This window comes from Oncorhynchus keta, chromosome 28 (genome assembly GCF_023373465.1).
Source record: "Oncorhynchus keta strain PuntledgeMale-10-30-2019 chromosome 28, Oket_V2, whole genome shotgun sequence".
Classification (NCBI taxonomy): Eukaryota; Metazoa; Chordata; class Actinopteri; order Salmoniformes; family Salmonidae; genus Oncorhynchus; species Oncorhynchus keta.
Window position 1 is genome coordinate 40,996,653 of NC_068448.1, and position 27,612 is coordinate 41,024,264.

Consider the following 27,612-nt stretch of genomic DNA (forward strand, 5'->3'; position numbering starts at 1 on the left):
GGTGTCTGGATAACGTGGATGCTGAGGCGGGTACCATCAGGGAAGCGACAGACCACGCCCTACGCTCTACACAGTGAGTCCCAGCGCAAAACCGGCGATACCTCAGTCTGCCTCACCTTCAACAGGCCCGACCGAGTGGTGCCATCATCTATCAACGACAACATCTAAGAAAAACATCCGAGAACTACGTCCATCTTTAAAGATTTGGCCAGAGGATGAATTCGACGTTATAGTATATTCTTACAATGATGTAACCCACTGCGATTTTAACTAGAGTTTATATACATAGGCATTTTTTTTGTTGCTGCGACATGCTCAAAGCATCTTTTTTTTGGTCTCTTAAATTGTAATTCCTCGGTAGTTCACTGTCAAGCTTTACCTCTGGGCTGCAATATTGTTTCAGCCTTGAAGACATAATAATTAAGGACGTATCTTGTAGCATCCAAGCGGGTCTGTCATTACTTATTTTACAGTCGACTGGGCCTGCAAATTGTGATTCTCGACTATTTTATTCCAACCCCGTCAATTGAATTTGCGCAATGGCGGATGCAACCTCCGAATGTAATATCAAGGTGTTGTGTCGCTTTCGCCCTCTGAATCAATCGGAGATTCTGCGTGGGGATCAATTTATTCCTACATTTCTGGGAGATGATAGTGTCAGCGTTGGGGTAAGGCACTTTGTTTCTGATATGCTCATTAATACGTTATTCACTTTTTCTGTTTTCGTTTGGACTGCCAATAGCAATAATTTGTGATTAAAATTAGGCTACCTGACTGTAATCATTTCTGTAAACTGCGTAGGCATCAGTTGAGCATTCAGTGCAGTCGGCTCTGATTTCCACCCAGTGTATAGGCCTGTTGTTTTATTTATGTTTTATTTACTGCGGCTACATATCAGGCCTCATATCCAATAACCTACCAATTTACATTAACCTTGTACTTGCTTAGGTTGTTGACAACAGAAATAAACCCCTTTCAATGGAAATGGGCTCAAGATATTTACTACAGGCCGCCGCCTATATGGATGGTCTACATAGCCTGCCAATAGCTAATATTGCTCGAATGTTATTTTAGCAACAATATGCTGTTGTTATTCTCATTGTAATGATTTGGTTCGTATATGTAATGGCAATGGTACTTTAAATGTATAGGCAGGGATTGCATTAGGCCTATGTAATAAATGCCACATACATATTATAGCTTAATCATTCCTTCCTCAGACAGGCCTACTAGTACTGTTGGGTTCCTCAGGGCCAGGACCGAGTGGAATGAGAGAGTGGATTTATTTAGAGTTTAACTGAGGACGTTAAGAGACACACCTTTGGCTGACTTTCTCCTCGAGTCATAATTCTTTACAGCGGGCCAAGAATCTGTTCTCTAACTGCTTATGGAGGAGAGGATCAATAATTATTCTCCTGTTGAGAACCGACTCACTCTACCTCTGTGCCAGACTGACTGCCTCACTCTGGACAGTGATGTTATGTTCGTGACGCTGCGTCTGCATTGCTAGTGATGTGAATGGGTCAGCTTCAGGCTACTTGTGTTAGGTTTTTCTAAAAGGGGGGGGTGATATTCAATGAAGGCCCGTTGAACAATGGACACGTGAACGGTCATCCTTTAACTGTAACAATGCAGTCTGAATGATTTCCCCATTTCAAGACCAGCCATGTCAAGCTCTTGGCCACGTGTCATCTGCTTCAGAAAAGTAGAACGTAATAATAGATTCGCAATGGGTAACGATAACGTGGCTATGTTACAAGGGGTACCAGTACCGAATCGATGTGCAGGGGTACGAGGTTATTGAGGTAGATACCGCGCCTTCAGGAAGTATCCACACCCCTTAACTTTTTCCACATTTTGGTGTGTTACAGCCGGAATTTAAAATGGATTAAATGTAGATTTTTTTTCTTCTCAATGACCTACACACAATATCCCATAATGCCAAAGTGGAATTCGGTTTTTCTAATTCATAAAAACGTAACCCCTTTGGCAAGCCTAAATACATTCAGGAGTAAAGATTAGCTTAGCAAGTCTCATATTAAGTTGCATTGTCTCACTCTGTGTGCAATAACAGGGTTTAACCTGATTTTTGAATACCTCATCTCTGTAGCCCACACATACAATTATGTGTAAGGTCCCTCAGTCGAACAGTGAATTTCAAACACAGATTCAACCACAAAGACCAGGGAGGTTTTCCAATGCCTTGCAAAGAAGGGCACATGTTGGTAGATGTGTACAATTAAAAAAAAAACAGACATTGAAAATCCCGTTGAGCATGGTGAAGTTATTAATACACCCAGCCAATACAAATATACATGTGTCCTTCCTTCCCAACTCAGTTAGAGTTAATTGGCTTTGATAGGAGAAAACGGAGGATGGATCAACATTGTAGTTACGCCACAAAAGGAAGCTTGTACAGAATAAAAATATTCAAAAACATGCATCCTGTTTGCAACAAGGCACTAAAGTAATACTGCAAAAAATGGAGCAAGCAATTCACTTTTTGTCCTGATTACAAAGTGTCATGTTTGGGGCAAATCCAATACAACACATTACTAAGTACAACCCTCCGTATTTTCAAGCATATTGGTGGCTGCATTATGTTATAGGTATGCTTGTAATTGTTAAGGACTGGGACATTTTTCAGGATAAAAAATAAACAGAATGCATCTAAACTCAGGCAAAATCCTAGAGGAAAACCTGGTTCAATCTTATTCCACCAGACACTGGAATATGAATTCCTTTCGGCAGTAAAATAACCTAAAACACAAGGCCACATATAAACTGGAGTTGCTTACGAAGAAGACAGTGAATCTTCCCGAGTGTCCGGGTTACAGTTTTGACTTAAATCTATTTGAAAATCTAGGCAAGACTTGAAAATGGTTGTCTAGCAATGATCAACAACCAATTGGACAGAGCTTGAATAATTTAAAAAACAGTAATGGGCAAATATTGTACGATCCAGGTGTGGAAAACTCCTAGAGACTTATACCCAGAAAGACTGCCAAAGGTGCATCTACAAAGTATTGACTCAGAGATATGTCTTTATTTATTTTTCAATAAATATGCGAACATTTCTAAAAAACATGTTTTAACTTTGTAATTATAGGATATTGGATGTAGATTGATGAGAAAACAAATCAATTTAATCAATTTTTAATTCAAGTTTTAACACAACAAAATGTGGAATAAGTCAAGGGGTATGAGTACTTTCTGAAGGCACGGTATGTAGAGTGCACTCGGAAAGTATTCAGACCCCTTGACTTTTTTCCACATTTTGATACGTTACATGCTTATTCTAAAACGGATTACATAGTTTTTTTTTCTCTCACAGATCTACACACAATTCCCCATAATAACAAAGCAAAAACTGTTTTTTAGAAATGTTTGCACATTTTTTAAAACGGAAATATCACATTTCCATAAGTATTCAGACCCTTTACTCAGTACTTTGTTGAAGCACCTTTGGCAATGATTACAGCCTCGAGTCTTATTGGGTATGATGCTACAAGCTTGGCACACCTGTATTTGGAGAGTTTCTCACATTCTTCTCTGCAGATCCTCTCAAGCTCCGTCAGGTTGGATGGGAAGCGTTGCTGCACAGCTATTTTCAGGTCTCTCTAGAGATGTTTGATCGGGTTCAAGTCCGGGCTCTGGCTGGGCCACTCAAGGACATTCAGAGACTTGTCCTGAAGCAACTCCTGCGTTGTCTTGGCTGTGTGCTTAGGGTCATTGTCCGGTTTGAAGGTGAACCTTCGCCCCAGTCTGAGGTCCTGAGTGCTCTGGAGCAGGTTTTCATCAAGGATCTCTCTGTAGTTTGCTCCGTTCATCTTTCCCTCGATCCTGACTACCGTAATTTCCAGACTATAAGCCGCTACTTTATTCCCACGCGTTGAACCTCGCGATTTATACAATGACGCGGCTAATTTATGGATTTTTCCCACTTTCACAAGATTCATGCCGCCAAAAAACTGAGCACCGTCACATAATGTGACGTAAATCGAGCGCGCTCAAACTTCCCATCATTCTGATTACGGTACTAATTTTGTCACCCTCATCATGGCAAAGACACGGATAAATGCATATGATACAGCTTTCAAGTTGAATGCAATCGATCTGGCTGTTGGAAAAGGAAATAGAGCTGCTGCACGGGAGCTTGGCCTTAATGAGTCGATGATAAGACGTTGGAAACAGCAGCGTGAGGAACTGACTCAGTGCAAAAGCTTTCAGAGGGAAGAAAAGCAGATGGCCCAAAGTATTTGCAGCCACTCGTCAATAGTGTAAATCGTGCATTTAAGGTGGCGCTCCTTGTTCAGTGGGAGGCTTGGATGACAAGTGGGGCGAAATCCTTCACTAAAACGGCCCGCATGCGAAGAGCAATTTATGGTCAAGTCTGCCAGTGGGTCCTGACAGCGTGGAGCATTGTCAAAAAATCCACTATCATCAACGGGTTTCGAAAGGCTGGACTGCTGCGTGTTGAATGGCTCAGCGGGGTATTTGCCTCCGGATGAAAGTGACGAGAGCGACAATGAAAACGATCCAACATCGGAGGAAGCAATTCTGAGGCTATTCAACTCCGACACCGAAGGAGATAACTTCAGTGGTTTCAGTGCACAGGAGGAGGAAGATAGTGACCAGGTTAATTTGTTTCAATGTACCGGTAGGCACCTGCGGCTTATAGACATGTGTGGCTTATTTATGTACAAAATACATATTTTTTAATAATTCAGTGGGTGCGGTTTATATTCAGGTGCGCTTAATAGTCCAGCAATTACGGTAGTCTCTCAGTCCCTGCCGCATGATGCTGCCACCACCATGTTTCACCGTATGGTTGGTACCAGGTTTCCTCCATACATGACACTTGGTTTTATCAGACCAGAGAATCTTGTTTCTCATGGTCTGAGATGTTTTAGGTGCCTTTCGGGAAACTCCAAGAGGGCTGTCATGTGCCTTTTACTGAGGAGTGGCTTCCACCTCGCCACTCTACCACAAAGGCCTGATTGGTGGAGTGCTGCAGAGATGGTTGTTCTTCTGGAAGGTTCTCTCATCTCCACAGAGGAATTCTGGAGCTCTGTCAGAGTGACCATCGGGTTCTTGGTCATCTCCATGAGCAAGGCCCTTCTCCCTCGATTGCGGCCAAACTTCTTCCATTTAAGAATGATGGGGTCCATTGGGTTCTTGGAGACCTTCAATGCTGCAGACATTTTTTGGTACTCTTCCCCAGATCTGTGACTCGACACAATTCTCTCTGAGCTCTGCGGACAATTTCTTCGACCTCATGGCTTGGTTTTTGCTTTGACATGCACTGTTAACTGTGGGACCTTATACAGACAGGTGTGTGCCTTTCCAAATCATGTCCAATCAATTGAATTTACCACAGGTGGACTCAACGGATCAATGGTAACAGGATGCACCTGAGCTCAATTTCGAATCTCATAGCAAATAGTCTGAATACTTATGTAAATAAGGTATTTCTGTATTTTCTTTTTGATACATTTGAAACAAAAAAATTACTCTTTTCGCATTGTCATTGTTGGGCATTGAGTGTAGATCTCTGGGGATTTTTTAATGTTTTTTTAAAATCCAGTTTAGAATAAGGCTCTAACGTAACTGTAACGCTCAATGAGTGAATGGGTGTGGAGTCAGGCGCAGAGAGCAAAGGATGCGGGAAAAAACACGCTTTAATGTCCAAAATAAAAAGAACAAAATAGTATTACCCAACACAGGCGTAACTATTAAAACAAATAGTACCCTTAGGGTAAATAACGGGACAGCGAGAAAACCCAACAAACCACTAACACCTCTCACAAAATACAGAAGAACAAGCCCGCACAAACAGAAGCGGGCTAAACAAACTTAAATAACAGCACCCTAACAACCAAACAATGAACAGGTGCAAACAATTAGACAAAACCAAACGAACACGGAACAAAGGATCAGTGGCAGCTAGTAGACCGGCGACGACGACCGCCGAGCGAAGGGGAGCCACCTTCGGTAATATTCGTGACAGTAACAAAATGTGGGGAAAATCAAGGGGTCTGAATACTTTCTGAAGGCACTGTACATATAACTAGGAATGAAGTGACAGATAGTAAAGAGTAGCAGCAGCATATGTGATACGTTAGTGCAAAAAGGGTCAATGCATATAGTCCGGGTAGCTGTTTGGTTAAATATGTAGTTTGTGCAAAAAAGGGTCAATGCAGATTGTTTGGGTAGCTATTTGGTTAACTATGTAGTTAGCTATTTAGCAATCTTATGGCTTGTTCAGGGTCCTGTTTGTTCTGCTGCCGCTTGCCGTGTGGTAGCAGAGAGAACAGTCTTGGTTGGCTGGAGTCTTTCACAACTTTTAGGACCTTCCTCTGACACCGCCTGGTATAGAGGTCCTGAGTGGCAGGGAGCTCGGCTCCAATGATGTACTGGTTGCCAAGCAGTTGCCATATCAAGCAGTGATGCAGCCTGTGAAGATGCTCTCAATGGTGCAGCTGTATAACATTTTGAGGATCTGAGGGCCCATTCCAAGTCTTTTCAGCTTTCTGAGGGGGCAGAGGCGTTGTCGTGCCCTCTTCACGATTGTGTTGGTGTGTGGACCATGATAGATCCTTAGTGATGTGGACATCGAGGGAACTTGAAGCTCTCTTGACCTCCTCCACTACAGGCTGCCGTCGGTGTGGATGGGGGGCGTGCTCGGCCCTCCGTTTCCTGTTGTCCACGATCTGCTCCTTTGTCTTGCTGACTTTGAGGGAGAGGTTGTTGTCATGGCACCACACTGCCAGGCCTGTCCCGTTAATTTATTCAGTGATCGACATACATAAATCATCTATTACTATCCATAAACAAGGAACCAAGATCAAACTTGATTGCATTTCCATGGTTTGTTTGTTTGGGATATATAAATGAAATAACAATGCTAGTTGGAAAGACAATTGGAGACAAGAAAATGTCCCTCGTTATTTTCCACTTCAGTATGTCTATACCATGGTTCATCTTGGTCTGTGCATTCCAAATAATAGCTACAGTATTTGGTTTACAAAACTGACCTAATCTCTTTGTGTCTCCCAGGGGCGGTCGTACGTGTTCGACCGGGTTTTCCCCACCAACACCACTCAGGAGCAGGTCTACAATACCTGTGCTAAACAGATTGTCAAGGGTAAGGAAAATATACTGCAGAATGAACATCCACACACAGTCCGTGGAGGTATATTAGAGAGACAAAAGAGAAGTCAATGTGAGGTTCTGACTCAGCAATTGATTAAATCAGTCGGCGACGTCACACGTTAGTAGCCTACTTGCGGCCTTTGTTTCCCCATAACTGTGTTCATATTAAAGGTTATTGGTGTCTTTCTTATTTTCAAACTTGAAGGCCTGAAGGCATTTGTTTTCATTTCTGCCATTTCCTCAAATTATCTTGGTTTCCCTCTGTTTATATAGATGTTCTGGGTGGATACAATGGCACTATTTTCGCATATGGACAGACCGCCTCCGGCAAGACTCACACCATGGAGGTACACAGTGGGAGTCAAAGATATGCATAATACAGTATTTTCAAATACTTCTGAAAAAAGTGATGATCTCCCATTATGAAATAACTCTATAAATCAGCATAAATTTGGCTCCCGTTTGGTTTCAATCTAAATGTAATACCCCGGATGTTGCTTTGGGGACATTTGCACCCCATCTACTACATGGTATTGGAAAAATACTGCTAGTAATTATATGAGGATTTTAATATTCATACAATATACGTATAACTGGTATTAACCTCTCAAACTCCAGAGACTGACTGTACAGTATGTCTTTATAGGGGAAGCTGCATGACCCCAATCAGATGGGCATCATCCCCAGGATTGCAGAGGACATCTTCAACCATATCTTTGGCATGGACGAGAACCTGGAGTTCCACATCAAGGTTTGGAGTCATCTCCATCTCCTCATCCATATATAGGATGATTCGTTTTTGGGAATCCCTTACAATCTTAGAAAAAAGGGTTCTTCGGCTGTCCCCTGAGGAGAACCCCATAGGAGCACCATTATTGCAGTTAGAACTACGGCTGTTGCGGTGACCATATTACTATCATACCAGTAAGATTCCATGTGACCATGGTCACAGTAATCTCCTTTTATGCACTCTGGACATTGGTAGTACCCAAACTCGCTAACAACCATCAGGTCGCTAAAGACCTGGTACTCAGGGTTCTATTGTCCCTCTAACCACTCTGACATCAATGCAAATGAAATAAAACATTTCCTTAAACACTTATCATCAAAGCAAGTATGTGCTTTTAAAACTCACTCCACTGTGATTAATCCATTTGAAGAAAGAAGTGGAACACATGGTCGTTGTGGGTGCTGTTTCAAAGCCTAACAACGAAATGGACCGCACTTTGATTCATTCAAAAACACCCATACACAACATTAGAGCTTATGCATACGAGCCCAACCTCGGGAAAAAAAGAAGGATTGTGCTGTTATACTGTACATAGCCTACCACATATTATGAATAGCAGAAAAACATACACAAAAACTGATTTAAGATTTAAGTCAAAACGGATGTCTTTGATCTAGCCTATATTCCAAAATGTAACAAATTCTGGTAATCGCCTTTGAGTGTGGACTGTATTATTATGCATACTAGATGGACTGGTTACACAATGCCACACTCCAAACTCTCTATCCCGTCTAGGAGAGAACGTAGGCTACAGGCCTAGGCGATGCTGTTGGTTCATTGATTGTGCAGTGCGGCTTACAGACGAATCCTACAATTATAGTGAATTTGTATTTGAATAGCGTAGTAATAGGGTGTCACATTAGGCTACCGTTAGCTATAGAATATCTCACCACCGTGCGTTTCCATCTCCTCACCTCTCTCCTTCATTACTTTCTCAAGCATGCAGAGAGAGGAGATGTCAACAGATTAATGAAATATGTTTAGTTGTGAAAACATTTTACTATCGATTTTCCAGGACAGATTTCACTTAGTTTCCCAAATTGATCACTGGGTAGCTGCAGGAACAGGGTTGGAGAGCCCATGGCATACAGAGTTTGGGCGGAATATCACCTGCCATGCTGCAGTGAAATAACCAGAGTAGCTTACCCGGCATGAGTCAAAAACGAACCTGCACAAATGCGGGCTCCATTTGCTATTATTAGTGCATACAGATGACGTCTTTTTTCCCCAGCCCATTTGATATTGGGCCATTGAAAATCGAAACAAATTTGACATATTAGTGAAGACAAGATTAAATTGAGAATAGTCAGATGGGTGAAAATAGTATCACTTGATGAGAGAACAGCTTGTGCAGCCTGAGGAACAGAGTGCAAGCTTTTTTTGCAACTTTCTCAAATCATCAATGGCCTATCATGCAGTCCATATACATGTATGTTCTGATTTCTAAAACCTTCTAAGGTTTGCATCATTCACAACTAAAGTTGCCCAGACAATTCTAAACGTATAGGACCTGTTTGAAATGATCATTTTTACGCTCAACATAGCCACTTCTTATGCACACTCGCTACGGAATGGGAAATATAAAATGTATATTTTATTCAGCTAAGTTCAATTATATTCTTATTACTATAAAATCATACAATGTAAAATAATGACACAGGACTTATAAGCATATCTTGTCTACTAAATGAACAAGCCTACAGCCTATGGCACGGAGCATAGCCGGATAACATACAGTAGGCCGACTCATATTCTGTTCTTCTGAAATACATTCTCTTCATATCCTAATGTTTCTTTAGACCTGCCGAAAATAAACAATGGATTTTTTAAATGTACATTTTCTCAAGGCCTCTAGGTGTGGAGGCCTGGAGATGCTCAACCTGTTTATGTTCATTAACGGCCAGTTACCATGACACCAGCAGTCATTTGCTATACAATAACTGGCTGACAAAATGTCATGACCGCCACAACCCTAGGTAGAACCCTTTTTGGATTCCATGTATAACCCTTTCCACTGTGGGCTCTACATGGGACGCCAAATGGTTCTACCTGGAACCAAAAAGGTTCCAACCGGGAACCAAAAAGGATTCTTTAAAAGGGTTCAGCCAAAGAACCCTTTTAGGTCCTAGATAGTACCCTTTTTCCCTAAGAGTGTAAGAGTAATCATCCGTTTGTATACCGCAATGACTTGGTGCTCTTACATGGAGCCACGGTATGGATGCCTTGATTGAGGTTCTTCCTCTCTTTCCCCTTTCCTGTGCTTAGGTTTCATATTTTGAAGTCTATATGGACAAAATTCGGGATCTGCTGGATGGTTTGTGCACAGTTCTTTATTTACCAAGTCCACATCTAATGCCATTACAAAGGCAAATCTTCTCAAAAGAAAAATGGTCCATCCTAACGGTTGTTCCCTGTATCTTTTAGTGACCAAGACTAACCTGGCTGTTCATGAGGATAAGAACAAGATCCCATATGTGAAGGTGGGTTCTGACGATGCCCACTTGTCACTAGCTACACCTACGTCCGTTCCTAACGGTGCCTAACGTTTTCCAGGGGAAGAGGAGTATGCATATTCATTATTAACCCTTTTTATCACCGCACTCCGCTGTCGTCCCTCCCTCCTCCCCCCCTTCCCTGTGATGCAGGGCTGCACCGAGCGCTTTGTGTCCAGCCCCGACGAGGTCATGGATGTCATTGACGAGGGGAAGAACAACCGCCATGTTGCCGTCACCAGTAAGCCTTCAGAGCGTTCTCTCCGTCCGTCCGTTCCGTTTCATCCCCACCCGTCTCCTTTTGTTGTTGTTGTTGCAGTGAATCCAGCGCCCTGTCTTTCTGCCTGCAGGAGAGTTGCATGGTTCGTCAAGTGTCTCACGACAGTTGGGTCGTGTGGCTCGTTACACGGCTTATATAACGGGACTTCTTCTCACACGTATCCTGCTTACAAGCAGCATCTCTATTTGAAGGACGTTCACAATTGCAATGGTCCACCTGGGTGTCTGCTGGCTGGTGTAATACTCTCACTGTAAAATAGTGGGTGCAATAAGATAGGAACAGATAAGTAACACGAGCCCTTATGCTGGGGGATTGTAGGTCGCATCAGGAGAAGGATTCAGATATGAGTTTTGTCCTGAAAAGGGTTTGGTAGGGGCGGCAGGGTAGCCTAGTGGTTGGACTAGTAACCGAAAAGTTGCAAGTTCGAATCCCCGAGCTGACAAGGTACAAATCTGTCATTCTGCCCCTGAACAGGCAGTTCACCTGTTCCTAGGCTGTCGTTGAAAATAAGAATTAGTTCTTAACTGACTTGCCTAGTTAAATAAAGGTTAAATAAAAAATAATAAAAAACCTACCGATCATTTCAATCTTATGTCAGTGAAATTCACCAGAAAAGCATTCATTAAACAATCCACATGTAAAACCATCTCTGGAAACACTAGATTAGATGTTGTGCATATTGACATGAAGATGCTCATTCGCCTCCGTGTTGTTCTCCCTCCTCGTAGACATGAATGAGCACAGCTCTCGCAGTCACAGCATCTTCCTGATCAACATCAAGCAGGAGCACGTGGAGACGGAGCAGAAGCTGTGTGGGAAACTCTACCTGGTGGACTTGGCTGGTAGTGAGAAGGTAAGGCTTCACATCCTTGTCTGTCTGGTTTATCCAGCTGGGCTGAGGTGAGAGAGACTATGGGTCAGTCTGCTCTGCATATGCCATTGTGACAGAGCTGACATTATAAGCACAGTAACACTGGGGTTTTTGACCTTTCCAAAGGTCATTGAGTCACAGTTAGTAATTAAGTCTCTCTCTTTCTCTCTCTCTCTCTCTCTCTCTCTCTCTCTCTCTCTCTCTCTCCTCTCTCTCTCTCTCTCTCTCTCTCTCTCTCTCAGGTCAGCAAAACGGGCGCTGCCGGTGCCGTTCTTGATGAGGCCAAAAACATCAACAAGTCTCTGTCAGCCCTGGGCAACGTAATCTCTGCACTGGCTGAAGGGACGGTGAGTGCAGGACAGTGAAGCCTTACACACCTGTCACCCTAATGTCGATTCAGCCCCTGCACACATCCACCAGTACCAACTCACTGTACAATCATCTCCCTGCCATCCATGCCATAATCCATCTGAAGCCTGGTCAATGCCAACTCACCACACATACCTATCAATGCCTACCTTCTCCTGGCCTTACTCTGCCGTCAACTGAGAAAAAGGTGCTATCTGGAACCTAAAAGGGTTCTTTTGCCGTCCCCATAGGAGAACCCTTTGCAGAACCCTTTTTGGTTCCAGGTAGATTCCTTTTAGTTCCAGATAGAACACTTTAGGGTTCCATGTAGAACCCTTTCCACAGAGGGTGACCTGGGAGACCTGGAACCAAAAAGGGTTCTCCTATGGGGACAGCCAAAGAACCCTTTAGGAACCTTTTTTTTCTTCAAAAGAGTGCACTTACTCACTTTCATCCCTTCTTCCTCTGTTTTGCTTGCTAGAAAACCCACGTGCCGTACCGTGACAGCAAGATGACCCGTATCCTGCAGGACTCTCTGGGGGGTAACTGTAGGACCACCATGTTCATCTGCTGCTCTCCGTCCAGCTTCAATGACGCTGAGACCAAGTCCACCCTGATGTTTGGACAACGGTAACAAACACTTTGCCCCCATCTTGTCTTCTCCCTGCATTGACAATGTACCATGTCAGCAGTGTCAGCTGTCAATTCTCCACAGAAAGGGCCAATGTACCAATATGTCCGAAGTCAAATGATTTTGCATGCAATATTTCCTTAACCCGTATTCACATTCACTTGTTCCAATATGAATATACCGATATTACTGGTATGATGAGTATAAGCTGTTGAATATGCAGATATTACTGGTATGATGAGTATAAGCTGTTGAATATGCAGATATTACTGGTATGATGAGTATACGCTGTTGAATATGCAGATATTACTGGTATGATGAGTATAAGCTGTTGAATATGCAGATATTACTGGTATGATGAGTATAAGCTGTTGAATATGCAGATATTACTGGTATGATGAGTATAAGCTGTTGAATATGCAGATATTACTGGTGCGATGAGTATAAGCTGTTGAATATGCAGATATTACTGGTATGATGAGTATAAGCTGTTGAATATGCAGATATTACTGGTATGATGAGTATAAGCTGTTGAATATGCAGATATTACTGGTACGATGAGTATAAGCTGTTGAATATGCAGATATTACTGGTATGATGAGTATAAGCTGTTGAATATGCAGATATTACTGGTGATGAGTATAAGCTGTTGAATATGCAGAGTATATATGCAGATATTACTGGTGATGAGTATAGCTGTTGTGCAGATATTACTGGTATGATGAGTATAAGCTGTTGAATATGCAGATATTACTGGTATGATGAGTATAAGCTGTTGAATATGCAGATATTACTGGTACTGTTGAATGATGAGTATAAGCTGTTGAATATGCAGATATTACTGGTATGATGAGTATAAGCTGTTGAATATGCAGATATTACTGGTATAAGCTGTTGATGAGTATAAGCTGTTGAATATGCAGATATTACTGGTGATGAGTATAAGCTGTTGAATATGCAGATATTACTGGTATGATGAGTATAAGCTGTTGAATATGCAGATATTACTGGTGCGATGTATAAGCTGTTGAATATGCAGATATTAGCGATGAGTATGATGAATATGCAGATATTACTGGTGCGATGAGTATAAGCTGTTGAATATGCAGATATTACTGGTGCGATGAGTATAAGCTGTTGAATATGCAGATATTACTGGTATGATGAGTATAAGCTGTTGAATATGCAGATATTACTGGTGCGATGAATAGAAGCCGTCGAAGCCACCGCTTCAACATGTCATTAATGTCATTAACGTTCCCCCTGCCCTCCAGCGCTAAGACCATCAGGAACACGGCCTCCGTCAATCTGGAGCTGACGGCTGATCAGTGGAAGAGGAAGTACGAGAAGGAGAAGGAGAAGAACAAAACCATGAAGGAAACGGTTCAGAGGCTGGAGGCTGAGCTCAACCGCTGGAGGAACGGTGAGACGTACTGTAAAACACCGAGCTGGAGAGCATTTATCATGGTTGAGGATTCCCAGCCTATTACTTGGTTTTATTGTTAACGATAGTTTTTTCTTCTTCTCCCCCCTAAATGTTGATTGAATTTATGCTCTTAACATACTTTAAAAAGGACATGCTTGTCATGCATATTCTTGATGTTCCCTTGAACTCTGCTTGAGGTTGGGAGCAAGGCACACGGACATTTCATTTCCTGGAGAAAGCTAGACCGATGAATCGGAAGCCAGATCTCTTAAAGAGCTGACGTGGACTGCTGACGCTTCTGCTCCTCTCTGCTCCTCCAGGGGAGAACGTTCCTGAGACGGAGAGGACCACTGCGGAGGTGGTGCGTCTGGAGTCGGTGGAGGAGCGGAGCCCCGTGATGATCCTGGACAACGACACCTCCTCCATCGTGGTGCGCATCTCAGAGGAGGAGCGTCAGAAGTACGAGGAGGAGATCCGCAAGCTCTACAAGCAGCTGGACGACAAGGTCAGGGCCTGTTGAAACACACCATACACCACGCCATACGCACACACACACACACACACACACACACACACACACACACACACACACACACACACACACATTGAAGGGTTACAAAATGTACTTTCCGTGACACAGACTGACCAGGTGAATCCAGGTGAAAGCTAGGATCCCTTATTGATGTCACTTGTTAAATCTACTTCCATCAGTGTAGATGAAGGAGAGGAGACGGGTTAAAGAAGGATTTTTCAGGCTTGAGACGATTGAGACATGGGTTGTGTATGTGTGCCATTCAGAGGGGGAATGGGCAAGACAAAATATTTAAGTGCCTTTGAACAGGGTATGGTGGTAGGTGCCAGGCGCACCGGTTGTGTCAAGAGCTTCAACTCGGCTGTGTTTTTCACGCTCAACAGTTTCCCGTTTGTATCAAGAATGGTCCACCACCCAAAGGACATCCAGCCAACTCGACACGACTGTGCATTGGAATCAACATGGGCCAGCATCCCTGTGGAACGCTTTCGACACCTTGTAGAGTACATGCCCGAAGCAAATTGAGGCTGTTCTGCGGGCGATAGGGAGTACAGCTCAATATTAGGAAGGTGTTCCTAACGTTCATATTTCCACTAGCAGACCAAGTGACCAAAGTGTGTGTTTCTCCACAGGATGATGAGATCAACCTGCAGTGCCAGTTGGTTGAGAAACTGAAGGAGCAGATGCTGGATCAGGATGAGGTGAGGACACACTCCGGACACACACTCGGTTCCCCTCTCTGTACGTATCTCTGTCCAGGCATCTCTCGTTCATGCAACGGTCTTATTAACAAATATGTCCGCTTTTTATTGGGATACAAATCTTGATGATCCTGAATCTATACGTGCTGGTATAATGCTATCGTAGTATATAGTGCTCTTTGTGTTTATGGGCACTAGGGGGGGTAGTGGTAGAGGCATATAGGAGGTCTCACCTTTGTGTATCTGCCATTATAGCACGGGCAGCTCCATTTAGGCAGTCATGGGTAGATGGCATACAGCTTATGTCAAAGTGACGTCAAAAGTTGCACGTTCAGCGAAAATGTGGGGATTTTCGCCAAGTGTGTAGCCATACCTCGAAAACCTAGTTGTCACACCTACTTGAGGTCTGGAGAATTCTATGTTAGGTCGAAACGGCTACAATGGTCCACCGGCTTCCAACGGTTGCATTTTTATTGGATGTTACATTTACCCTCCCCACACATGCCCGTAGAAGGAGTGTTGTGTTCGTCACGGTTTTCAGACCGCCAGTGTGTTGTCCTGTTGCAATAAAGACGATTAACCTATCAAAAGGTTGTGTTTGTTTACCTGTTAGAGTCGTAGGGTTCGCCACAAAAATGATAGGGTTTTTCATCTGCGATTTCCTGGCCATCGTCACGCACTGTCGCTCCTACGGTACGACTCTGCTGAGCGCCTTTGGAGCTCTGCCCAAGCCAGGCGTTTGATTGGTTTGAAGTGTTTGCGAAAAAGTCACTGATTGACACTGGGGTTTTCCACTTCTTGAGCCATTGATCTCACCAGGCTTCACCAAGGGAAGCCTGGTTCTCATCGCGGCTAACCCTAACTCTAACCTTTTTCCTAACCTTAGCCTAATTCTCCTAACCTGCTGCATAAGTTCTCCTAACCAGCTACGAAAAACTCACTTCTGACCGTAGCTGTATAACATCTAGTCAAAACCCATTGAGGCTATCTCCATTTTAAAGTGTTTGAAAAAAGTGTACAGCCAATATTGGTGATGTACTGCCTGCCACCTGCAGCATTAGAGCCCTGAACCAGATCTTGTGTGTCATTCATTTATTGTGACCACTGGATGGCAGTGATAAGGATGGCAGTGATTCCCAACCCATAGGAATCCCCACCCCTTTGACCTCTTTAAAATGGTGGAAGCCCTCAATTGAAGTGTCCATGCTAAAACTTGGGTTATATGCAAGTAGAGTCTTTATTGGTAGAGTAGGGTGATCAGACGTCCCCGTTTTCCGGGGGCAGTCCCCGTTTTTGGTGGCCTGTCCCCGGCAATGTCCCCGTTTTTAACTCTGCGTTAAAAACAGACTGCAAAGTGAAATAATATTTTACGTGGCAAGAAAGACTGGACAGCAGAGTCTGTCGGTTGACGTCTCAATCGCGTTGTGCTTATTTTGTCCAGCAGATGGGGCTGCTCACTATATCATTTCCATTCACTCTTCTCCTACTAACTACTTGCTCGCGCTAGTTTTAGAGAAAACTTCTGTGGAAAAATCAGCCAGAAGCTTAGCAAGTGTCAAGTGAATCCACAACATCACGTCTTTTCAAGCCAGGTAAGTTACAATCATTTGAGATACTAGCTAATGATGTTATAATGTCACAATTTATTATATAGATAGATCTGCTTTATAAGGTTTTAAATAGGTTATGTTAGCGAACATGAGCTATGTCGACTAAGTTATCTAGTTAGGTTAGCTAGCTACTGGCATGCTAGCTAGGTTAAAAAACGTTCACTTGTAAACATGCAGTGGACAGGCTATTTTGAAAATATGATTATATTAAATGAATGCACAATTAATTATGATAATATTTATTTGTAGATTACAATTTTGATGGTTTGGCATTATAAGTACTGTGAAAATATATTTTGAAATTGTCGTGGATAACATTCGCATGATGTTTACTGTTAAGAGTGGAGAGGATGAAGACTGGAGAGGATGAAGACTGGAGAGGATGAAGACTGGATAGGAAGAAGAGTGAAAGAGGAGGAAAGGTAAAGATATGATTACAGAGACAGCCAATTTATTATTCCAATCAATGTTTTTGAGATAAAATACAAAAGTGAGGCAAGCAATGGGAATCTGTTAACCAAAGTATTTTATCTAATAGTGTACTATTTATTATTACAGATTGGAGAAGAAGGAAAGATGAAGGGAGTAAAAAGAGTGAAGCGAGGAGAGTGGAAGAGTGAGGTGGAAAGGTAAAGAGAAGGAAAGGCAGGAAGAGGAGTGAAGAAAAGAGTAGGAGAAAGATTGGAGGAGAAGAAAAAAGTTAAGAGTAAGAAGAGTGACACAATGACATGAGACAATGTCCATTTATACGCTCAGGTCAAGGCAATAGAATGGTTCACTGCACCCTTTGTAAGTCCTCTTTTTCAATCGGCAGCGGGGGACGAACGGCAGTGGTAGAACATCAACAGACCAAAAAGATTGCCCGTGTTGGTATGCCCTCTGTCACCACATTCTTCAAGAAGGTAGCGCCTTCCCAAGAAGAATATGATTTAGCTGTGCAGGAGGGATGTCTTTGCATACCACACTATGCGACACAATCATAGTTACAGATCTCTGGGCTGCACAGCACAACTGACACGGAAGCTTTATGAGCCGAAGTTTACATGTGCTAGGACAAAATGTGAAGCCATAGTAAGTAGCGTGTTAGCACCATGGGCAACTACTTTGGTAACACAGGACCTAGACCAGGTTGAATTTGTGTCCCTGTCCATTGATGCGTCCAATCATGGACATGTAAAGCGGCTGCCAATAGTAGTCAGATATTGTAAGATATATGATGGCAACACATCTGTGGAAACAAACCTGCTTGATTTTGTTGAATTGAAAGGAGAAACAGCAGAGGAAATTGCAGCTGAGGTCCTGGAGGTCATAAAAAAAAAATGTAACCTGGAAAACAAAGTCGTGGCATTCTCTGTCGACAACACAAATACCAGCTGGGGAGGGTCAATGTCCATACCAAAGTTAAAAATGCTCTGCAGTGGGAGGTGATTAGCTGAGGTTGTCCTGCCCACATCATTCATAACACGGCCAGAACAGCTTTGGATATGATTCCCCTTGATGTTGAGTACCTGCTCACAAAGATATTTGGACATTTTCACCGTTGGGAGTAGAAAGACTGAAGAGCTTTTTTTTAGGACACAGAAATGTTCGCTGGCTGTCCATGCTCCCTGCTCTAGAAAGAGCGCTGAAAATGTATGTGCCATTGAAATCCTTTTTTCTTTCTGAAGACAAATGCCCTGTTGTCCTGCGAACAATGTTTGAAGATCCACTGACTGAACATTGGCTGGTCTTTGTCCATGGAAACCTGACCGTATTCGGTGACACAATCAAGATGCTTGAGGGCCAGGACCACTGTGCTGTGGAGTCCGCTGCAATTCTGAGAAACATTGAGGCAAAATTGACTGCAAGACGTGATGACAACTTCATTCCAGTTTTGGTCAGAGGACTTCTGAGAGAGCTGGAGGACAATGGAGCCATGTCTAAAGAGAGCTTTCTCAAAACATCCCAGTCGTTCTTCACTACGGCTGTGAACTACTTGCAAGCATGGGGAAAGCACACAGATAGTCTAAAATATTTACATTGTCTCCTTTTTACAAAGGCAACCTCAGCGTGAAGAGATCCAGGAGGCAGCAGACACACTGCAGGAAAAATGCCCCAATGTGGCCATCGATGAGGATGCATTGTTTGACGAGGTTACTGGATTGCAACGGTTCCTAAAGGGTTACCCACTTCAAAGAGAACGACATCTCACACACTAACCTGGCTAAAATTAGGCTCTGTTGTCATGTGCTTACCTGGAAGTAAAGCACCAGTCGAGAGAGTGTTCTCCTAAATGAATGATCTATGGACAGCAGCAAGAAATAGGTTCACTGTTCCTACCATCAAGGCCATGCTTATTGTGAAGACAAACTTCAACCTCCTCTGCCAGGAGTTCATGGAGAAGCTGGCCTGAAGACATAGCAATCCTGAAGGAGATACATTCTTCTGAGAAATATACAGATTAGGTTGGTATAAGTATATTATGTAGTTACCAATCTCATCATCATCTTATTTCTTTATTATGTTAAGTATCTCACATATACTATTGTCTGTTTTCTTTTTTCTTCTTTCAATTTTGCTCATGTTCTCTTCTGCTCTTATTCTACCCAGGCCACCAGGACCACTGAATGGCTGTTCAGATCAGTTCTACCCAGACTACCAGGACCACTGAATGGCTGTTCAGATCAGTTCTACCCAGACTACCAGGACCACTGAATGGCTGTTCAGATCAGTTCTACCCAGACTACCAGGACCACTGAATGGCTGTTCAGATCAGTTCTACCCAGACTACCAGGACCACTGAATGGCTGTTCAGATCAGTTCTACCCAGACTACCAGGACCACTGAATGGCTGTTCAGATCAGTTCTACCCAGACTACCAGGACCACTGAATGGCTGTTCAGATCAGTTCTACCCAGACTACCAGGACCACTGAATGGCTGTTCAGATCAGTTCTACCCAGGCCACCAGGACCACTGAATGGCTGTTCAGATTGGACAGTTCTGTCTTGTCTGTAGTGTTTCTGTAATGTAGTTGTTTTTTTCTATCACAGTGTGCCTGTTAGACTAAATACATGAAACCGGAATTGTCCCTCTTTTTAAAAAATTTCATAGATAATAACATTGGATATTTGAATGATATATTGACCGCCGAACTGGAAATGTCCCCGGTTTTAATTTCAGAAATCTGGTCACCTTATGGTAGAGGTGACATCTTATGGGGATGTACAGTAGGCCTATACAGAAGATGTTGTAGAATTATAACCAAACAAACGAATAACCTGGAATCCTCTATATATCTACTCTAAATATAGTTAATAATCTGATACATTTCCTACCCTTTCAGTGAGGCAGCAAATCTCTTTCAATTGTGAACAGTTGTCATAGCAACAGCAGGGGATGACTCAAATGCCAATTCTAAATCCAGGCCATCTGTGTGTGTCTTGTGTCTGGTTGCACTGTGTAAAATATGAGTATTACGAATATTGTGTGTTGTCCGAGTATGTGTACTGTGTTCCTACGTATGATCATGTTTGTGAGGCTGTGTTCACGTGATTCTCGCTCTCTCTCCTAGCTGCTGGCGTCGTCCCGTGGGGATGGGGACAAGGTGCAGGCGGAGCTGGGCCGCCTGCAGGTGGAGAGCAACTGTGCCAAGACAGAGGTGAAGGAGGTGCTGCAGGCACTTGAGGAGTTGGCCATCAACTACGACCAGAAGAGCCTGGAAGTGGAGGAGAAAGGCCTGCAGAACCAGCTGCTGGCCGACCAGTTGGCCCAGAAGATGGTGGGTTCAGCAGGGCATATAAATACAAGGCATAGAATGGACATAAAGTCTACAATGCTTTTCTATGAAGTTTTGTATGAAGTCTGTGGGTTTTATGGATTCATTGCTCCACTTGAAATTACCAGAGCTCTGCCTACGTGGCGGCATCATTTTGATTAGTTTTTTGCACAAGTAAATCTGTAGCCCATCTATCGTTTTTTTTTTCTGCCCCCGTTCAATCATCTTGTCCAACTCTCTTGTCTGCTGTGCAGGCCAATCTGATGGAGTTGGAGGCGGAGCTATCCCACATGCAGGAAGTGAGTGGTCAGCAGAGGAAGCGCATCGCCGACGTCCTCAACGGCCTGATGAGGGACCTCAGTGAGTTCAGCACCATCGTGGGCAACGGGGAGATCAAGCTGGTGAGTTACTTCCATCTCCTACTGCCCCTCTGGAGCCACTGAGATAGAATCGTTAGATAGATGGGCAGAGGGAGAGAGCGGTTTTGTACACAGTATGCGCGTCATCCCCCTCCCCTTCCATCTCTCACCCACCCTGTGAGCCTTTCTTTCAATCCCTCTCTCCCCCATCATCTAACCTCTCTCGCTCTGCTGCAGCCGGTGGAGATCAGCGGGGCGATCGAGGAGGAGTTCACGGTGGCCCGTCTCTACATCAGCAAGATCAAGTCGGAGGTCAAGTCCATGGTGAAGCGCTGTCGCCAGCTGGAGAACCTGCAGCTGGAGTGTCATCGCAAGATGGAGGAGACGGGCCGCGAGCTCTCCTCCTGCCAGCTCCTCATCTCACAGGTCAGCCTCCAGCTCTACTGGGCAAATCAGTGTACGCAAACGCAGAACATCACAACCAGCTCGAATGACTATACTCTACACAGCATATGTATATAAATACATATGGTATGTTGACACCATGTATATCAGAAGAGGCTGGTGGGAGGAGCTGTAGGAGGACGGGCTTCATTGTAGTGGCTGGAATGGAATCAATGGAACGGTATCAAACATGTGGAAACCACACGTTATGCCTCCGTTCCATTGATTGCATTCCAGCCATTTTACAATGAAGCCCGTCCTCCTACAGCTCCTCCCCACCAGCCTCCTGTGATCCACACATAGATGCACTTTACCGTCGCACACAATGAATGCATTCGTCCGTCACGTCGTTGACAAAACGTGTAGACATTTTATGAGCTGTGTCGATGGGAGCGTGCTTGTGCGCCAAGTGACTCTGTGCGGGGCCGTTCGCAGCATGAAACGAAGATCCGCTCTCTGACGGAGTACATGCAGAGTGTTGAGCAGAAGAAGAGGATGCTGGAGGAGAGCCACGACTCCCTCAGCGAGGAGCTGGCCAAACTGCAGCACCCGGGTAACACACACCATCCACCCTCACATCAGCCAGGCTACAGGACCCGGGTGGGGAAACCAGACCTTACACATCTCTCTCTGTGTGTCACAGATAACTCTATGCTCGAGGAGAAGGATGGAGAGAAGGGTGAGACCGAGGAGGGTAACGTCAAGGTAAACATTGACACCAATAATGCTAATTGTTTCACCTGTTAACGAGCAAAAATTAAAGGAATCTGACATTGTTCTTTTCCTTATGGTGGTTCAGAAGGTTCCTCGGCAGCAGGGGGACTCTCACCGTGGTCTCCAGCAAAGGCAGATGGCCCGTCTGCGGGATGAGATCAACGAGAAGCAGAGGATCATCGATGACCTCACTGAGTCAGTGTCATCAAGACTACTGTAACCCTCTCAGTTTATGTGCCGTTGATGAGATAAAAAATAAAATATTCACTTCACTGTAAAAAAAAAAAAAAAAAAAAAAAAAATTTTTTGTCTCTCTCGCTTTCTCTTATTAAACATGATCCTCTCGCTCTCCATCTCTCAGTCAGAACCAGAAGCTGCAGATTGAGTTGGCTCAGGTGCTTGCCGACTTTGACCGTTTGAAGAGTGTGGACAGCAGCAAGAGCGAGCGGCTGGAGGAACTGTCGTAAGTCTAAACACACACACACACACACACACACTGACACAACGTGTAGTCACAAAGTTAAGAAATGTATTCTGATTTGGATGTTGCTGATGACAATGGGTTTTCTCTTCCTGTCAGATTCCTGCATGAACGCCATGAGCAGACCAAGCAGGACCTCAAAGGGCTGGAGGACACCGTCGTGAGTGGCCCTCTCTCTGTATCGCTCTCAGAACCCTCCTCTCTTTCTTTTTCTCGCCCCATCTGCTTCTTTTCTTTTCTCTCTGCATCTACCTCTCTTTTCTCCACTTTCTCCCTCTTTTTCCTCCCTTTGACTACTCTTCTTTCTCCATCTCTATTTTCAGGCCCGGGAGCTCCAGACCCTCCACAACCTGCGCAAGCTGTTCGTTCAAGACCTCACGTCGCGGGTTAAAAAAGTGAGTGAGAGATGGCGAAAGACAGAAGATGCACTAATCACTATGCAGGGCACTAAACCCCCCCCCCCCCTTTCATCTCTCTCGTTATTTCTCTCTGTTCCAATTCTTTTCTTTCGTCCACAGAGTTCCGAAATGGAGCCTGATGACAGTGGGGGGTCTTGCACCCAGAAACAGAAGATTTCCTTTCTTGAGAATAACCTGGACCAGCTTACAAAGGTTCACAAACAGGTGAGAGCCTCACAGGATAGTTGTCATCTGACTTGTTTTGATGAAGTAAAAGCTTAATGGTCACACCAGGAACTTCTCTCCTGCTCCCACCATGGGCCTACATCGCGACCTACCGTCGCCCCCTCCGTTCCCTTCTCACCCCCCCCTCGCACACTCAGCCCTCTACCCTTGGCTCCTCTTGTCTCTGTCTCTTTTTCACCTCTTGTTCTTGTGCTTTTTTAGTGTGTGAGCATGGATGTGTGTGTGTGTGTGTGTGTGTGTGTATTGGGTTTCTGTTGTTGTTCTTGTTGTTGTGTGTTAAGAGCACACCCGGCAGGTACAGGCCCTCGCTTCTCCTTCGCTTCCATCTCCCAGCAGGCTTGGCGTCCCCTTTTCTTCTGTATATATATTTTTTTAACCTAAAATGTCTCTCTGCTTTTGGCACTACGCATAAGGCTTCTAAAAGGGACACACATGGCTCGATGCTTCCTTAACACTCTCTTTCCTGGCATGCAGTCTTTGTTGTTGTTGTACATCAGAGATGTTTGAAACAGAGAGAGATGTTTGAAACAGAGAGAGATGTTTGAAAGAGGAAAAGAGTGAGCCGTTTGTGTGATGCCGTACTCACAGAGACGTTATCACGTGTTATCTGACAGGTTCTGAGCTGTTTTAGTCTGGCGTGAACCGAAAGAGGAAAGGTTACACCGTGTATTTATCTTTGAATGTTTACATGATTTCATGCTACGGGTTATGAGAGAGGAAACATTTCCATTCAAAATACCTCCGTGATACAAGATACTCAGGGGACACAATAATATTGAAAGAAAGCGGGCGTGTGTGGCTAAATGTCACTTTTGATGAGTCATGAAACGCATCCGTTTTATGTCAAGGTCAGTGTGCAGTCTCCTCTCCTTCCCTGTTGTTCATACGATCCCTCTCAAACTGGTGTCACCCAGTCTCAACCCGCCCTCTCTTACCTTATCCACCCCTGATCAATCAGTATTCCCTGCTATAAATCTCTCTTCCCTTGTGTCACTCTTTTTTTTTCTTCTCTCTCTCCTCCCTTCCCTCTCTCTCTCTCTTTGTATTTCTCTGTAGCTGGTTCGTGACAATGCAGATCTGCGTTGTGAGCTTCCAAAGCTGGAGAAACGTCTTCGGTCTACTGCTGAGAGAGTTAAGGCCCTGGAGACGGCACTGAGGGACGCCAAGGAGGGCGCCATGATCGACAGGCGTCGTTACCAGAAGGAAGTGGACCGCATCAAAGAAGCCATGAGGGCCAAGAACGCTCTGAGGCGCCCCCATGCTGCACAGATCGGTAGCGCACCCACTCCAAATATAGCTCTACTGACTGTGATTCTGTGCTATTTATTGGGTGGAGAGCTACATAGGCAGTTATTGATCAACGGAATAATAAATTAATAATGATTGGAATAGTTATTGACTGATTGACTTCAGCATTACTCTCATCCTGCAGCCAAACCAGTGCGACCGAAGCAGCTGCCGGTGTGCTCTCCCACCAACCCGTTCTACACGCGTGCCAGTGAGCCGGTCAACACCTACAGTAATGCCCTGTTCCAGAGCTCCATCACAGAACAGACCACGGCACCTATCTCTCAGATCAGCTCCGTCCCGACCAACACGTGAGTCCCATCTCACGCTCGTGTTAAGTTCCTTTAGCTTGGAGTAGTTGACTTGTATTGGTGTGTTATTAGACTTCGGTGTGACTGTGTCCTGTTGTCTGTGTTTGAGCAGAGTGTCCACGGCGCTGGGCTACAGAGCAGTCAATCCCGCAGACATGCTGGAGTCCTACCCACTCAACATAGACAGGGATAACGGTGAGTCCCAGAGCCATTACAGTTCAAACAATCACCCACCATCACGCCACCAGGTCTGGTTTTGTTTTTGTTTTACTGTACATTATATGTTACACTAGCTAACAGCTTGTAATTGGGTTATTGATTGTCAGGAAAGAAAGTGTTTTTTTGTTTTTATACACACTAATGCTCACTCTTCCCTGTTATATTCATGAACAGGAAACACCGTAGACGTCAATGACAACAGGTAAGCATATCGGCGCCTCAACTGTATAATGTACAAGCATTACAATGAGACTAATTGCTGCTTCTAGCTTTTGTTACTCTATTAGTACGACTACAACTGCTGCTTCTCCCACACTACAGTATTGAATCGTGTGTGTGTGTGTGTGTGTGTGTGTGTGTGTGTGTGTGTGTGTGTGTGTGTGTGTGTGTGTGTGTGTGTGTGTGTGTGTGTGTGTGTGTGTGTGTGTGTGTGTGTGTGTGTGTGTGTGTGTGTGTGTGTGTGTGTGTAGGAGTGATGTGCACTGTGGCAGTAAGGTGGACGACCCAGGCAGACTCTACATCATTCAGCAGGAGACCGCTGCAAGTTAATGACATGGTAACTAACACGCATGCACACATTAACTCGCTGTAAATGATGTCATCAGTACACATGCCAAAGGGACGAATTACTCTCCCCTGTTTGCAACATGTCTCCTAACGATCGATTTCCTTTTCATTCCACAGATGGCCGAACACTGTGTTCAGTACCTTTCCCGTATATTTGCATGCAGCCGTCTAGCGTCCCTCCCCCTGCACCCGTACGTGGCCAATGATGCCCCCCCCCTGTAGCCCAAGTCTTACTGTATAGCTCAGCCCCATGCTCCCAATGGTGACCACCCACTCATACGCTCCTGTGATTAGAACGCATAGTCGTGTATACTCCTGTATGGGTATTGACCAGCACTGTGTCTGTGTATGTACTGTCCCACTTTACTCGACAGTGGCATCGTAATGCTGACCTAGAGCGTCGTCATAGCCAATGCCCTGGCATCTCTCCTATAAGACGTCTTGTCAGCTTACGAACAAAGGATCTCACTCTGCATGTTGCCCAGCTAGCCAATTAGCCAACCTGAATCTGTGCATGTTTCATGACAGCGTTACTCAATTTTTCTATGAACTGGGATAAAACCGCTACAGATGTCATGCAGAGTTTATGATGCTTTTGTACTCGCTGTATGTCATTGTCTAGACAGTACTGAGGCATGTGTAACTCAGCCGTGCTCTATGGCCTTTAGAGTCTAACCCAGCCTTAATAATAAACAACAGCTGATTTCACATGATCATAACACCCAGCCATGTTTGTACATATAGAAGTATCTGTGTATTTCCTACCTCTAGCTCTACTGATACAACTTTTGGCGTCATTTCCAAAACTGATTCCAATATGTTGTTACATTAGTAGATTGTAGGCAGTGAAGCGAGCTGTTATGTTGTCCAGTGAACTCGTTTGTTTATACAAAAGATTCCTCTTCGTGAAGTAAAGCGTGAGGTTATTGATCAGATAGTCTCTATTTTAAAATAGGGGCCCTTCTACCTGCTCCTCAAAAATGCATTTTGACAAGCGGTTCTCTCTGTGTTCTGTTACAGGGAACAAAATCACTCCAAACATTTCTCAACCTCTATCAAAATTTCAAAAATGAAGTTATTCAATGTACCACGAAACACCATCCGAATGTGTTTTCAAACTTCTCCCAACTGAGCTGCCACCAGAAATGGGTTTGAAAGACTTTCATTTTATCGTAAACGTGGCATGTTAGTAATATCAGCTTTACGTTTACTCTCCAGTGCTCTGCTGTGTTTTCTCCGTCAGAATCCTGATCAGCCAATCGGGACAGAGAGAACCAGCGGTTGCTAGAGCTGTGTTGGTCTTTTGACAAGTATTGCACTGTATAGAGTTGGTACACTGACTATAGTCTTGACTGTACAGTGTGGACTTCAGGTCTATCTAACAGACCTTTTGACCCACATGTCGCTCTACTATCAACTATCTAATATCTATCTATCTAATATCAACAATATGACTGGAACCTACAGCATCTCAGGATCTCTGATTGATAACAGTGTGTAGTGGGGCCACCTATGTCTGGTCTTTTTAACCACAAAATTGCTAAGTGATCAAAGACCCATAACCTCCTCCACTTGGATACATGAAAGACTGAATGATTTCGAACCAGGCTTGCCCCCGATGACTGTTTTGATTCCCGTTTGAGGTCGTTTTTGGATGTAACATGTTTGAGAAATTGTACTACAGTCTATAGTACAATAGTGTGTCACTGTCTGACTTTAGCATATGTGATAATATTGTTCAACTTGTAAGTATAACAGCATATCAGTATGTGATTAAATGAAAGGAAATTAGCCACTTAATATTACTTTGTTAGGGAACCATAATGTGTACTGTATGTATTCATTTCTGTGGGCCTATATGCTCGTTATGTGATTCATCGTGCGACATGCATATTTCTGTATATACTCATTAAAATATGTGAATCATTGTGTTGTAGTTGGCAGAAATAAACCCTTACCGAAATAAGTTATTAAAGACAATCATGTCCAAAGAA

General features: G+C 44.0%; 1 protein-coding gene and 1 long non-coding RNA gene across 3 annotated transcripts; both read left to right on the plus strand.

The window, feature by feature from the left end:
* The first annotated feature begins 53 nt into the window (after positions 1-53).
* Positions 54-27,612, plus strand: kif5aa (kinesin family member 5A, a). Of its 2 annotated transcripts, none has more exons than XM_035741220.2 (29): positions 54-668; positions 7,060-7,147; positions 7,429-7,502; positions 7,802-7,906; positions 10,211-10,259; positions 10,370-10,425; positions 10,591-10,678; positions 11,446-11,570; positions 11,831-11,935; positions 12,418-12,566; positions 13,842-13,990; positions 14,314-14,498; positions 15,158-15,226; positions 20,389-20,595; positions 20,847-20,993; positions 21,189-21,377; positions 21,831-21,948; positions 22,039-22,100; positions 22,195-22,325; positions 22,471-22,572; positions 22,690-22,750; positions 22,914-22,985; positions 23,109-23,213; positions 24,291-24,507; positions 24,667-24,832; positions 24,945-25,027; positions 25,226-25,253; positions 25,522-25,607; positions 25,736-27,612. In XM_035741220.2, the coding sequence occupies exons 1-28, from the start codon at positions 540-542 to the stop codon at positions 25,598-25,600; spliced, it is 3,138 nt and encodes a 1,045-aa protein (XP_035597113.2). In that variant the 5' UTR covers positions 54-539; the 3' UTR covers positions 25,601-25,607; positions 25,736-27,612. The 2 variants fall into 2 exon arrangements, with proteins under 2 accessions (XP_035597113.2, XP_035597114.2); XM_035741221.2 differs by having other exon boundaries at positions 55-668; positions 22,195-22,304.
* LOC127912808 (uncharacterized) lies at positions 16,419-20,382 on the plus strand. The gene is made up of 5 exons (XR_008083480.1): positions 16,419-16,818; positions 17,177-17,258; positions 17,395-17,465; positions 18,875-19,280; positions 19,426-20,382. It is a non-coding gene; the product is annotated as an uncharacterized LOC127912808 (long non-coding RNA).

Bases quoted from the DNA above. Each gene is read 5' to 3' on its own strand.
- kif5aa (XM_035741220.2), top strand. From the start codon at position 540: ATGGCGGATGCAACCTCCGAATGTAATATCAAGGTGTTGTGTCGCTTT. The intron at 669-7,059 runs GTAAGGCACTTT...TGTGTCTCCCAG, and splicing joins ATGATAGTGTCAGCGTTGGG to GGGCGGTCGTACGTGTTCGA. The intron at 24,508-24,666 runs GTAGCGCACCCA...CTCATCCTGCAG, and splicing joins CCCCCATGCTGCACAGATCG to CCAAACCAGTGCGACCGAAG.